At 35.3% G+C, this 15,793-nt stretch overlaps 1 protein-coding gene across 16 annotated transcripts in view; it reads right to left on the bottom strand.

Annotated features, from left to right (window-relative positions):
• EHBP1 (EH domain binding protein 1) overlaps window positions 1–15,793 on the bottom strand; it is a 361,935-nt gene that overhangs the window by 251,962 nt on the left and 94,180 nt on the right. For all 16 annotated transcript variants that reach the window (XM_045446193.1, XM_045446195.1, XM_045446206.1 and 13 more), the window contains 2 exons: window positions 12,563–12,620; window positions 2,944–3,039 (listed from right to left, as the gene is read on the bottom strand). In XM_045446193.1, coding sequence (XP_045302149.1) covers window positions 2,944–3,039; window positions 12,563–12,620 — 154 coding nt within the window. The remainder of the gene's footprint in view (window positions 1–2,943; window positions 3,040–12,562; window positions 12,621–15,793) is intronic.

Raw genomic sequence — 15,793 nt, 5'->3', positions numbered from 1 at the left:
AAACTGAAAATGGCTCAAAGAACCATTTTTCTTTTCAAAACCCTAAAAGGTTTTTTTTTTTTCATTTTACTAGAAACAGCTATTTTCAATCTAATTCAAATTTCAAAAACAAACATGCAAAGTAAAAAAATTAGTATCTGGTCAAGTTGTAGGAAAATGAAACATACAACTTTTTGTAAAAGCATTTTGTCTATGAGCACACTTCTGTGGATACCAACCACACTTAGGACAAAAAGGGTTCACGGCAGTCCTTTCCCACTTGCAAATTTCAAGATTAAATGAGTTAGGAGACTTTAATAAAAGAGAGGAAAATATGAAAAAGTTTTCCACTTGAATATTTTAAATGCTGTTCAAAAGCAAGATCCAAAAATTACACTGAAGGAATAAAAAGTTGTTTTATGATTCTGCCCTTCTGTTAGAAATCTGGAGAGAGGGGGAGTTGGGGAGATAAAAGCCTCCACTGAAAATATTGTTTTAATATTTAAAATGGTTGCAAGTTTGCCTCAATATCACAATTAACCAAAAATGTTTACTACAACAAACTGGGGAGAAATGGATATTAGTTCTTCTTCCAACAGACTAAAACTCAAAGTCATAAAAGTTCAGTGATAAGGATATGCTGAACATTCTCATCGGTACTTGAAAACAACACTTATCTCTTAATCCTCCAAGTACCCATTTCAACAGCCACTTTCAACTCAGAATCACTCAGCTAGTACACATCCTTTTCCCAAACACATGGCTGTCAATTATTTATCAGCCCTATTCTAGCCCCTTACTCTCTATCCTCTCTATCATTTTTTTCAAGTTGTAAAACTATGTCCATTCGTTTTCTTTCCTAGTGTAAACAGCAAATCAAATCAAAATATTCAAAAAATTACTTAAAAGTCTTCCTCAAGCATGTCGGAGATCTTGCTGTTGTAATCTATATTCATAGCAGTTTTTTATTTTATTTTATTTTATTACAGAATAGGATGTACAATGTGAAGGAAAGAAGAAGGGCTAAATCACTGTGACTTAGCAAGTCATGTTCTTCTTTAGTCTCAGTTTCCTTATCAGTACAAAAGGGATAATTATACAACCTTGGTTGGGGTTGCTGTGTGAGAATGAAAGGAAATGTTCCAAAGGTCTTGCTGCTACCTACCAAGCTTACTGTACCATTCCAGTAAGAGATATATGGATAAAGGGAGTTTAACAACAGGCTTTTAGTACAGCTGACTAAAGGACTATCAGATAGTCCTGAACCTCCTTGAAAAAAGGAAGAGTAGTGACTATCTCACCCCTTATTTCTCTCTGGGCAAATTAAGTATGTGTATATATGACAAGCATGATTGAGCAATGTTATAATGTCAATAACAGTAATATCAAAACTATAAAACATAAAGTGTTAAAAATCTTTTGTAAAATAGATATCTATGAAATACAGAGCATTTAAAAGTAGTATTCCATTCATGAGTTAGTATATTAACATTCATCACACTCTTCTGTTTTACTGATCTCTGCAGTAGTTCCTGAATAAATGTACTAGTAAATTAGATCACAAAATTAAAAGGACGTTTTTACACGCTGATTTCATGCTAAGCCATATAATCTTTCTCTACTTAAATTTCATGTCCTTAAATATTCAGTGGATTTTCACAAACTTTACATTATTAAATTATGCTCAATGAGATGTCTTTCTTCCTTCTGTCCAGCAAAAGTAACTTCAACACAACCGGAATGATTCAAAGAAGAAATTAAGCATTGTTTTCTAATTTTACCACTTTCAAAAAGGCTAAAATGAAACCTTTCCCCACCATTTTTGGGAAGCAGGTAAGGAGTTAGGAAAGTAAACATTCTAGTGCCTAATGGGAACTCAGTGAGGACTACTTTGTAATGTTTCAAGAAATATGGAAGACTTTCAAGAAAAAAAAAAACATGTATGTATAACAGGCAGGTAGTTATACACACAGCTATGTTTTTGGATCTGTCCTTTGAATTTACAACCAGAATCTTGCTTTTAAGCTACAGTACTTGTAAAATATTAATGTCATTAAGATATTTATCAAATATCAATTTAAAATTTCTCTTCTTACATTAACATTAATAAAATACTTGTTTTAAAAAAATTTTTTTTAATGTTTATTTTTGAGAGAGAGAGAGTGCGCAAGCAGGGGAGGGGCAGAGAGAGAAGTAGACACAATCTGAAGCAGGCTCCAGGCTCTGAGATGTCAGGACAGAGCCTGACACAGGGATCGAATCCACGAGCTGTGAGATCATGACCTGAGCAGAAGTCTGGCACTTAACCGAAGGAGCCACCCAGGTGCCCCTAAAATACTTATTGAATACTAATTTTAAAACATATCTTCTGATTAGTCAAATAGGGCTAACAAAATGAGGCTCAGGACTAAAGAATTCCACAAACCTCACTTTCTACGATAAAGCACTTTAACGTTTCCTATGGGTTGGGCACCTGGCTGGCCCAGGCGGTTAAGCATCCCACTTTGGCTCAGATCACGATCTCATGGTTCAGTTCATGAGTTTGAACCCCGCTTTGGGCTGTGCTCACAGCTCAGAGCCTGGAGCCTGCTTTGATTTTGTGTCTCCCTCTTTCTCTGCCCTTCCCCCCCTCGTGCTCTGTCTCTCTTTCTCTCTCAAAAAGAAACATTAAAAAAACATTTTTTTTAAGTTTCCTGTGGGTAGAATATAGGTAGTAAGAGAAGTATTTCAACTGATCTCAAAATTGTTAACAAGTTGAAAAGGACTCCCAAATTATTCTGATTTCATAGACCATGAAATACCCTGATGAACTTGCATTGATATAAACTGCTATATCCACAAAAACAATGCATATTCTATATATTTGCACCCAAATATATAGAACAATGAATACTGAAATATTATGTCATTTAGAACCATGATTATAAAATAATAAGTTGCATAAATTATAAAAATGGAACTTACCTTAAAAAGTGTCACAGTGATTTCAATGTTTTCAGGAACAGGCCACACTACAACACCACGGTATGGATTTTTTATTCCAGGTTGCCAGCTATGAGCCTACCAGAATAGTTAAAATAATGGCTTTAATATGAAGTACAGGAAATGCAATGTTAATAATTTACAAAAATTTATTGACACTGTTTATCTATTCGATCTGTAGTCTCCTTGAAACAAAAAAGATTAATCAAGTTAGATTTTTCAAGCATTAAAGTTGGGCCATGACAGTTCTAGCACATGATAGCTATAGATTACTATCTGTAACCAAAATTTCACTCTCTCCCTCCCACCATCACATGCAAGAAAATGCAAAAATGAGGTGTCTCATATTTTCAAAAGCTACTGTTTGTGATTGGATAAAAATTTTTTAGGAGAAATATTTTAAAAATTATTTTGTGATCGGGGCACCTGGGTGGCTCAGTCAGTTAAGCGTCCGACTTCAACTCAGGTCATGATCTCACGGTTTGTGAGTTAAAGCCCCGTGTCAGGCTCTGTGCTGACAGCTCAGAGCCTGGAGCCTGCTTCGGATCTGTGTACCCCTCTCTCTCTGCCCCTCCCCTACTTGTTCTCTCTCTCTCTCAAAAATAAATAAACAGTAAAAAAATATATTTTTTGATCTAGGAACTTAAAGGCAAATTCATTCTTTAAAAGGAGAAACAAAGTGCATACTTTGCATTTAAGTTCATTTCCCATTGAAATGTAATGTTTATTTGGGACAAGTAAAGAAGAAAACAGTTTTTATAGAGTTAATATTTCTAGCACTTGTAATTTTAAAGATTCTTTTTCCTTGTCAATCTGGTTTATTGTGGTTCCCTAAGGACCTCCCAAAATTTGGAAGTCATCACTATAGTTCTTTCTTTGTGGTGGCATTTCCAGTCAAAGCTGATGGAAGATTAGGTATGCCAAGACATCTCCGTTTCTTTTCTATGAGCTGCAGGACACTCCATGAAAGTGATAATGAAAGCTAACACTATGGAGTACTTTCTAAGTGTCAGTCCAAGTTTGAAATTTACTTATGTTTAACTCATTCAATTAGCATAAGAACCCTATGAGGTAGCTACTATTCATTCATTCATTCATTCATTCATTCATTCACTGACTCACTCACTGATTCACGCATACAATTGATTCTATCTGCCAAGCACTGTCCAGGCACTGGAGTAGTTAAAAAAAAAAAAAAAAGAATCTGCTTTAGTGGAGTTAACGATATACTAGAAAGAAGCAGACAAACAAAATAATTAAGTAAAATATACAGTATGTTAGATAGAGGAAGTGCTATGGAAAAAAAAATGGAAGAAAGAAGGCTGGAGAGGAGGCAAGGGAAAGTAACAAATGTCAACAGGATAGTCAGAGAAGGAATCATTGAGAAGGAGACACTTGAGAGAAGGCCTGACAGAGGTAAAGGAATCAGATACATAGATACATGGGATGAGACTTCTAAGGAGACGGAACAGCAACTGGAAAGGTCAGTCAGATAACAACACGGCCAATGTGGTTGGAGCAAAGTTGGATACCAGGCTGGAGAAATAAGGAGGGTCCAGTCATATAAGGCTCTGAGAGGCCATTACAAAGACTTTGACTTATTTATAATTCAAGTGAAATGGAAAGCCACTGAAGGTTTTTAAGCAAAGGCATGATGCTCTAAGTTATGTTTTAAAGGACACACTTCACTAATATAGCAAGAATAGGCTCTAGACATAAGAGAGGAAACAGGAAGACCAAGTAGAAGCTATTGCAATAATCCTGGGGAGAGGTGATGGTGATTTGGTTTCAAGTGGTAGAAAAGTGGTAAAGTGGTCAGATTCTGGATATATTTTTTTCTTTATATTTTCAAGACAGAAACAACAAGATCTGCAGCCTACATGAGAGAAAGAAAGTAACCAAGGCTGATTCCAAGGATTTTGCCCTTGAGCAACTGGAAGAAGAGAATTGCTATTAACAGATACAAAACAAGACTGCAAGAAGAGCAGGTTTGGAAAGTAAGATTGGGAACTCTGTTTTATACACATTAAATCTAAGGTGCATATTATATATTCAAGTGTAGATCTTCAAACAGGCAGCTGGAATAAATCTGGGAATCATTACCATACATAGGTGATACTTAAAGCTTAAGAGTGGATATGATCCCAAGGGACAGAGTACAGATAGAGAATATAAGTGTTCAAGAACTGAACCTTGGAGCATAACATTAACAGGTCCAGGAAGTGAGGAGGAATCAGCAAAAGAGGGTTGGTACAGCAGAAGGAAAACCAGAGGTGTGTGGTATCCTGAAAGTCCAGTGAAGAAAACGTTTCATGGAGTGGGGGACAATCTGTGCCAAATCTTGGTGATAGGTTAGACAGAATGAGACCTGAAAAATAACCATCGGATTTAAGAAACCAGAAGCCAATTCTGACTTCACAAGAGCCATTTCAGTGGAATGATGAGAGCAAATGCCTCACTGGATTGGAAAGGTTCAACAAAGAATAAGAAAAAAGAAAGTAAAGATATCAAGTACACTCAATTCCTCTGAGATTTTTGCTGTAAGAGAAAGAGAAAACTAGTCTGCCTTTAGTGGTAAAATAATGGCAGAGAGAATTTTTTTAATAAAAATATTTTAATGCTGATGGTAAATATCCAGTTAAGAGGGAAAACTGAATGATGCAAAAGAGAAAATTACTAGAGTCATGTCCTTAACAGTAGGAAAAAGAGACAGATTGACCTTTGCCAGAAGCATAGATAATTCTTTCATGATAACAAGAAAGAAGCTAGAGGATATGACTGCAGGTGTGTGACAAGGAACAAATTTAACAGATGAGGAAAATGAGACACGGACTTGCCCAAGATCACACAGCAAGTAAGTGACAGAAGTTGGATTTGAACCCACAAAATGGAAGTGAGAAAGGATCAGGATCATGGAAACTTATATCCATTCAAATCTTATCATATTTTGTTAGTTAAGATACCAGCATAAGACAGGTTTAGCAGCATCTCCCCACTTCAACTCATAAATTGTTAGTAATTCTCCCTCTATTCTCTCTCCATTGCTGTCCAATCATAAAACTTCAGGGAAGGAAAGGGAAGTAGACACTGACCACAACAGAGTTAGCACACTATACCCAACAGCAAAAAGCTGAGTTCTACTGATTAAAGAATATCTCTAGAGATTCTTCTATTCCTCTATTTATGGAAATATGCCTATTGACACTTCTAGAACAAAAACTTCACAAAGTCAAGAATCTCCATTTTGAAAAGTAAATTTCTGCCTACCTTAGATAATCCTTAATCAAAACTCCACTCTACAGGGCGCCTGGGTGGCGCAGTCGGTTAAGCGTCCGACTTCAGCCAGGTCACGATCTCGCGGTCCGTGAGTTCGAGCCCCGCGTCGGGCTCTGGGCTGATGGCTCAGAGCCTGGAGCCTGTTTCCGATTCTGTGTCTCCCTCTCTCTCTGCCCCTCCCCCGTTCATGCTCTGTCTCTCTCTGTCCCAAAAATAAATAAACGTTGAAAAAAAAATTAAAAAAAAAAAAACTCCACTCTACATACTCTACATAGTTAATCTTGAAGATTTATGACAATTCTAATTCTTACGTACTGTGATAGTAGGTCAGACTATTCCTCTGGTCTTTCCAAACTCACCATCATTATATTTTCATAGCCTCCCCACAGAATAAAAACATAAAAAGAGTATAATAACTGAACTTTTCTTATTAGTCACAGCAGCAAAGATACAGTATTTGTAAAATTCTTTTTTTTAATTTTTTTTAATGTTTATTTACTTTTGAGAGAGAGAGAGAGCACGCACCTGAGCAAGTGGGGGAGGGGCAGAGAGAGATGGAGACACAGAATCTGTACAGGCTCCAGGCTCTGAGCTGTCAGCACAGAGCCCGATGCGGGGCTCAAACTCACGAACTGTGAGCTCAAACTCACGAACTGTGAGATCATGACCTGAGCCAAAGGCAGACGCTTAACCGACTGAGCCACCCAGGTGCCCCATTTTTTTAATGTTTATTTATTTTTGAGACAGAAAGAGAGAGAGAGAGAGAGAGAGAGAGAGAGAGAGAGAGAGGGCACAAGCTGGGAAGGGGCAGACAGAGAAAGGGAGACACAGAATTGGAAGCAGGCTCCAGGCTTTAAGCTGTCAGTGCAGAGCCCGATGCAGGGCTCAAACCCAGAAACCACGAGATCATGACCTGAGCCAAAGTTGGATGCTCAACTGACTAAGCCATTCAGGCACCCCTAGTATTTGTAAAATTCATAATGAAAAAATGACCATCAATGGTCATTTTAGACCTGAAGATACCCTTAGGAGATCTAATCCAGATAAGAAAACTAAAGCAATCAAAGAGTAAATAGCTTGCCTGAACCCACATGAGTAATCAGTAGGAGAACCACCTACATGATTTCCAAGTTCAAATTTCTTCACCCGACCAACATCTTACCCAGCTCTATCTCTGATTCATACAGTGGTCAAGAAAATAGTCTTCTATCGCTAAATTCTTAACATTTATGTGGATAATACAAATATCAAAAGTGAGAAAAGCAGGGAATGCAGAGATCACTGGGCAGAGTTAGTAGATGGTAATATCAGATAATTTCTTCAGGTACCCTAATGCTAGCACTCTAAATGACCTCTTTCAATCCTCCTTCTTCGATCATGGAATAGAAATTAGATTGCTGAACAAACAAAAATAAAATCTGCTTAACAAACTAAAATCTTTTTTCTTTTAATTAAAAGAAGATGTAAGGGTGTTAGTTCCCAAGTTGCTAATATGCTGCCATTTTGTTACAATTCCCCTCAACATCTCTGTCCCCAGCAAAAAAGGTCCAACCAAGTCAGAGCTCTGGTTTTCTGATATTCCTTTTAGAGTCTATACAACCTGGCTAAGTTAGGACACTGTAACAACATCAATTAGTCTGGCTGAGTAGCTGACACCACCTCTTTTATAATGTTAGCGAAATATTATATGGTAGGCAGAAAACAGAACGAAGTAAATTTTATTGCAAAGGAAACCAGGGATGTACATAGTAGCAAACACGAAAAAAAAGATTCCTATTTTCAAACAGCTTACTAAAACTTTCACTTCCAACTGAATTCAGGAATCTGAACCTAGAAAAAGAATGAAAAGTCCAATATGGGCAAAAATAGATTTGTAAAAAAAAAAAAAAAGAAATGTACAAATCCATAGAGACATTAATTTATGTTTTTAAGAATTTGATTTAGGAGAAGCACATATTTGCAAACATCACTACTATAAGAACCCTGATTGGTCTTCACTGAAAGTAAGAGAAGAGATTTTCTCAGAAAAAAATTAGGCACTGGGGCGACTGGGTGGCTCAGTCGGTTAAGCAGCCTACTTCGGCTCAGGTCATAATCTCACAGTTTGTGAGTTCGAACTCCGTGTCAGGCGCTCTGTGCTGACACCTCAAAGCCTGCAGCCTGCTTCAGCTTCTGTGCCCCCCTCTCTCTCTGCCCCTCCCCCACTTTCTCTCTCCTCTCTCTCTCTAAAATAAGTAAATGTTAAAAAAAAGAAGAAGAAAAAAAATTAGTCACAGAAAAGCACATACAGCTATTCAGCTCCTTTGCACAGTTAAGAAAGGCAGGTTATCTCTTTATTTGCCAGCAATCTATCTAGTACAGATAACAGTACAAAAGGATTAGGCCACATTATCCAGTTCCCCTTATACAATTTTTCTCATTTTTTAATCATATGACAGATCTTTTGACATGCCAAAGCAAACCTAGAAAAAAGGTAACATTTCTCAATTTAGGGTACTGACTCTATAAAATGCCTTACTTTCTAATTATTTCATGTCATACCTTCCCTAAAAGACTTGTACCTAATATGGTACTAAACACAGAATAAACATTCACTTGTTATTTGTGATTCCTACAAAATGAAAATATTTCACTAAAAATATATAGCTGTCACTTGTTAAATAGATAATTTTTGGTTTATAAAAATGCATATACCCATATGTTTAAGATGTCCTGTGTAGAGTTTACCTTAGAGTTGTCGCCATAAGGCAAAGCTCTGCAACTGTACCCTGCCCCTCCTGTTATCTCAGCACATTGTAAAAGGCTGTAGCACAACCACAGAGCAAGAAAGTAAAGGTGGTAATGCCATCAAAAAGCTTGTGAGGACTTTAAAGCTCTGGTTTCCCTTTGGAATCCTCCCATTTCTCTGTGAGCTTAAACTTCTGTTGGAAAACCATATTTAAGGCAACATACTACTCTGCCATAATTTATGGGGACTATCATAGTTGCTTTGATTCCTACTGCCATATATTTTACCGAAAAATAATTTTATTTAAGTATATATACAAATCAACTGCAGCCTAACAAATCTTTGTTATAAATGCCATGACTTGAGGAGAAGAGGTAGGGAAGCTGCACATTGTATTAATTATCCATGGTTAACTACTTTCTCAATAAAAAATGAGTTCTAATTATATATTTAGCTATCAAGATAAACATGTGCCCAAAGAAAGTGAGCACTAAACTAAGAACTAAACTTTAAATTAATTAAGGTAGGGTCGCCTGGGTGGCTCAGTCAGATAAGCATATGACTTTTGATTCCAGCTCAGGTCATAATCTCACGGTTCTCAGGTCATAATCTCACGATTCATGAGATCAAACCCACATTGAGCTCCACACTGATGGAGCGGAGTCTACTTAGAATTCTCTTTCTCCCTCCCTCTCTGCCCCTCCCTCACTCATGCTCCCTCTTTCAAAATAAGTAAATAAAAACATTAAAAAAAAAATAAGGTAGTGTGCCTTATTATTTTACTCACTAATCTGATATTTATCTGGGTCTCAGTTATAAGTTTCAATCTATCAATCAATATAAAAAAAGGCAGGTATACTCAGAATCAGGAAAGAGAAATAATAAGCTACATGGATGACAAAAACCAAACTGACTACTGTGCAACTCAAACTCTTTCCAAAAACATAGTTAAAAGTAAAAACTAGAATGTTTTCTGCCCAATGGTTGCGGAGATCTTTTTTTCTCCCTCAGTGACTTCAATGGGACTCAGCAGCAAATAATGTATATCTTAAAGGAAAACCATCAGAAAACAGAAGTATCTTTCAGAAGAAATAAAATGGTTCTAGTCTTTGGTTTTGGTATAACTGATAGCTAATTTAATAAAAAATAGCTGGAGACAAGTTTGTGTGTGTGTGTGTGTGTGTGTGTGTGTGTGTGTGTGTGTTTTAAAGAATTCCAAAATGTCATGTATTTCAAGTTTCTTAAGATTAAAAAGTTACCTGCTTAACTTTTACAATAATATTGTAATTATTTCTTTCACAATTTCTGAAACTGATTTTTAAGTCTCCCCCTTTTCTTTAGCTGTCTGTACAACTTATAACACAGCATTTCACATATGTATGAACATACTATGCACTTGCTATATAAAGAGCTTTAACACATGGTGGGTTCTTAAATTTTTTTAAAAAAACTACATCTATAATATTTTAAGAGGAAACACAATGATTCTGAAATATCCAGGAGGGATTTAAAATATTAAGAGTGCCACAATTTGACAGTAGTACACGAATTAATTCTTTCTAGAAAATATGCATTCTGGGAAAAATCAACCTATAGCCGCATATGTTTGGATTTTACTATCTGGATTCAATCAATATTTGATACAATATGAAAAATAATTTGGCCTTAAAAGTTATTTGACTGACTTTTGAAAATGCAATTAAATAAAGGTGTATTTTACTTCAAATATGGGTATGCATTATGAATTGGTCTATAATCTACAGTATTTCATTATGTTTCATATTTTTTAGAAAATAATTAGTATCTAATTATTAAAAGGAGAAAATTATTTTCTGTTGATAGCTAAAAACATGTTAAATCTAAAGTTTATAGTTATAGTTATATTTATCTATCATACTTAGTGGATGACCTTATATTATTCCTCTCCACAAAAGCCTAAGACCCACTAGGCAAAAATAACAATACCCAGCAAAACAGAGAAGACCCTAAGCCTATTTTTAGAACTCTTTCTCATATGTGAATGAATAAGAAAATACAGGTCCAAAATACAATGCCCCAAAACTATAAATATATGCTTTGAAGAAGATATCATTCGTGATATGATGTAAATGGACCTTTCCTATATGGCTGGTGGAAATACATTTAAAAGTTAAAAATGTATCAACCCACTGATTCCAGTCCTAAGTATTTGCCCAAGAGAAATTAAAATATTTGTCTCCTAAAATACTGGTATGGTAATATTTATAGTAAACCTCTTTGCAGTAGTGAATATTCAAAATATACACTGGAAATGAATCAAATCATCAACAGTGGCATAAATAATCAAACTGTAGTAAATTCATTTGATGGAATACTACTCACCAAAAAAAAAAAAAACTACCATATTCACAACAGCATGAATAAACCTCAAAAATATTACGTTGAACAAAAGAAACCACACACAAAACAGTACTGCTGTATGATTCCATTTAAATGAAATTCAAAAACAGGCAAAATTACTGTATGGTGACAGAAAAATCAGAATAGTGGTTGCCTCTGAGAGTTGGGAATTAACCAGAGGAGGACACAAAGGAAAAAGTGATGAAAATAGTCTATATGCTATTAGGAGTACTAATTACACAAGTATATATTGACTTAAATTGTATAATTAAGATCTATATGTAATTTTAGCACAATAAAATTTGACAAGATACCTCAAAAATATTAAAAATTCTGAAATTTAAACTTGATTTAATTTTAATTAAAAGGAATAAATTTTTTCCTCACACAGGACTACTTATGGAAAAACCAACATCCTTAACATGCTTGTAATTATTATGTGCGTATAGAAATACATTCATACTTATTTACAGAATGGAATTTTTAAAGTATCTGCAGAATTGTTACTGAACATTTTAAAAATTCTGTTCTACTCCCCACAAAGCTATAAGTGCAAAAAATTAAAACCTTTGGGTCCCTGGGTGGCTCAGTCGGTTGAGCATCCAACTTCAGCTCAGGTCATGATCTCACAGTTCGTGAGTTCAAGCCCTGTATTGGGCTCTGTGAGGACAGCTCAGAGCCCAGAGCCTGCTTCAGATTCATGTCTCCCTCTCTCTCTGCCCCTCTCTGCTCATGCTCTGTCTCTTTCTCTCTCAAAAATAAATAAACATTAAAAAAATTTTTTTTAAATTAAAATCTTTGAAAAACCCAACTCCTTTTCTACTGCAGCCCAGCAATGGACTCCAAGAACTCACCATTCCTTAAGTGTGCCCTAACTTCATCCTCTTGGAATCTGAGTAAATAATCTCAGGTATAATTTTGTAAGTGTTACCTAGTTAATCATTAATTCATAAATACACTAGTACAGAGAAGCTAGATAACTGTGATGTTATCCAAGGCTACCAAATCCAAGATCAAAACTCAGGTATCTGGCTCCCATTTTCAGAACTGCAGTTACACAATCAAAATGCCTAATCAACCATTTTAGTAGTAGATCATCAGAAATAACCCAAAAGGTCAAGTAATATTTTAAAATCTACAATGGGACTACAGAAGTTTAATAATTTAACTAAAAGTTAAATTCAACATTTGGGTACGAAATTTTGAAAAGAGACAAACCTTCGAAGACTTCCTTCGGCTTCTTCTTGTCCAAACCACTACCAGTTTATCTGGTTGCCTGTCAAACAGGAAAAAGATTAAGTATAATTTAAGTTCTCTTACATCAAATTAACAAAGTTTAGTTCTGGTGCCTTTTTTAAAAGGACAAAAATGTCATCTACTTTAGATTACATAGAGCAGTTGCTTTTACAATAAATCTCTCTAAATTATTCAAAAATAGCAAATGTTGAATATAAATGTAATCTAATTTAAATGACTAATATTTTATCCACATGTTTTTCTAAAAATCCTTTAGTAAGTTAATCCATTGGGACAAACCAAGTAAAATAAAATACTTGGAACTGGTGACAAAAGAAAAAGCACACATACATCTTCTCTAAAAAGTAATGCTATATACATCTAACACATTATCTACTTTAATCTGGAGACAACAGCATAAAAATGACACAAAATAATTTAAATCTATGGGTTATACTACTTTTGGATCTCATATCTTATGAACAATGCTGTGGTTTTCAAAACATTTTTATAATCTCAAAAATCTTCATAAAAGCAATACAGTACTTAAAAAACATGTAAGGTACATACTATTATTCCTATTTTGTAAGCTTAAAAATTGGCAAAATAACTCATCAAAAGTTCTGGCACTGGGGCACCTGGGTGGTTCTGTCAGTTAAGCATCCAACTCTTGATTTTGGCTCAGGTCATGGTCTCACAGTCATGGGATCTAGCCCCACGTTGGGCTCTGCATTGACAGTAAGGAGCCTGCTTGGGATTCTCTCTCTCCCTCTCTCTCTGCCCCTACCCACCCCCGTCCTGCACTCTCTCTCTCTCTCTCACTCAAAATAAATAAATAAATAAACTTTTTTTTTTTTTTAATTTCTGGCAGAACCAAATATGAAATACAGGTCTTTTAACTCTCAGACCCCTCTTCCTTATCTTCTGCTAATATAAAGTAAAAACAAACAAGCAAAAACCTTACGTTCTCAGCTAATACAATTGCATTCTCTTTAATACTTGGGGAAAATATCAAGATTATGATTATCAGTCATTTTCCTTAAATCTTTATTTTAAAAATTTTAGATAAAAGCTTTTTAACCAAGAAATGAATGGTACACTTATCTTGGTGACCTTCACCTCTTTCCATGTGTCATTTATTTTACCCTAAAATCCCTCACCATCAGATGACCTGTCCTCTTATTTCATTTAATTAAATACATACATATACATATATACACATAAAAGGCCACCAGTCATGAATCCCTTACCCAGTGATTCACCTACAAACCTGTCCAAAGAGAGAGTTGCCCAATGAAAAAGTACTAACTAACCCAAAATGTAGCATAGAAAAATAAAATGATAAAAATATTTTAAAACAAGGTAAGAGACATAAAAGACAGATTGAGAAGTACATACACCTAGTAGAAATTCTAGAAGTTCAGAACAGTGGGAATGGCAAAGAAAATACTGAAGAGATAAGGCTAAGAATATTCCAGACTTGAAGAGAGAGTCCTTAGATAGAAAGTATATATTAATGAACTGGATAATTAAAAATAAATATAATAGCTAGATACTGTGCTACAAAACAGCAAGAATAAAGGGGAAAACCATAAAAGACAGGTTACCAACAAAGGAATGGCTGGACTGATAGCAACTTCTCGTTAGCAGAAACAAAGCCCAAAAGACAATAAAATTAATGATCTTCAAGTTGCTAAGGGAAAATAGCTATCACCCTTGAGTTTTATACTGCTAATCCATCATTTAAGAAATGGTTTTAGACATTGTCTAGCAAAGAGCAGATAGTCAATAAATATTTGCTGAATGAAAAAAAAAGAAAAGAAATGGTTTTAGGCATATGAAGACTTAAGAGTTTACAACGCACACATCCTAGTTAACTAAGGGAAGGAGTAGAATGCAAAAAGCAACATAAATATCGTAAAATGTTAATTCTTGTTCATTTTAGGTCTCAGAACTCAAAGAAACGCTAGAAAAAAAACAGGAGGAAGGTTCCAGTAATGAAAATGACTAAGTAGGGAGTCATCTAAACAAATGCACAATGTTTCTGATGGTGATAATAACCAGCATGGTATAAATAGAAAATTGGTGGTTCTCCATCCAAGACTCAGTTCAATTCTGAGGGTCAGGCATTAAAGACAACAACTGTAAACTAAAACCAGTAGCTTGGTTTGGTGAATCTTCCCACAGTGAAATTTTGGGAGCAATAACCAAATGCTAAATAAGATGAAACAGAAGAAAGTTTCTATGAACTATCAAGAGTGTTAACTTAAAATCCAAACCAACACAGAAACAAACATAACCTTGTTCAACACACAGAGAAGCAGAATAGGACAAATGACAGTGAAGATGGGGAGCTGTAAAGTAACAGATGGAGGTGGGAAGAAGGTATGATCAATGCTGACAGTTTAACAGTACAGGAAATGAGTAGCCAACAAGTGTATAAACTACCTTATTTGAAAGTATTTATGGCTTGCTAGAATGAACATTTAACCTAGATTACTACTAATCTTTTCATTATGTTCTCACCTCCACATCTCCAGGTGACCCCAACTCTTAATGATATTTCTATGGTACTTCTTTAGAAATGCTATAAAATCTTACGGCTTGTCCTTGCTTATTATCCCATACTGGTCTCTTATACGGAAGGTACTAACAAACTGGCGCTTACAGGTTGAATTTAACACATTCATTTCCCTTAATAATATTCCATTTTATTTAACTTTTAATTTAAATTTTGAAAATACCTTTCTAAATTAAATGCCTTTAAACAAAGTCCATGTTGTCCGGATTACTAGAGCCTCCAACATTACCAACTGCTTCACACCTGACCAGCTTCTGCATTTGGCCCTTTGACAACCTGGCATGCAAAATAACGTCCATATTCCTGAATGTTGTTTTTATGAGGCACTTTACCACCCAACTCTATCTTCCTTTCTGTATAACTTACAAATACCTGAACATGTATTCCTTCAATCTCTTCACATTGCATGCTATTACCTTTCTTTAAAAACTTCCTCTTTCCTCCCTTTTCTACCTGATAAACTCTTAACTCATCACTTCCTCTGTGAAACCTTGACCACTTCTCATTTCCTTTCTACGCCATTCCATATTCCAAACCTTAAGCAGCTATCTGCCCCTACTACTGTATTTCCAGTAATACCCTAGAAACACCTGTATCTAAATATTCTATATGTCCTGTATTACACTATTATT

This window comes from Leopardus geoffroyi, chromosome A3 (assembly GCF_018350155.1).
Source record: "Leopardus geoffroyi isolate Oge1 chromosome A3, O.geoffroyi_Oge1_pat1.0, whole genome shotgun sequence".
NCBI lineage: Eukaryota > Metazoa > Chordata > Mammalia > Carnivora > Felidae > Leopardus > Leopardus geoffroyi.
Note: the sequence above shows the minus strand (reverse complement) of the source record. Positions and strands in the feature narration are given on the sequence as shown.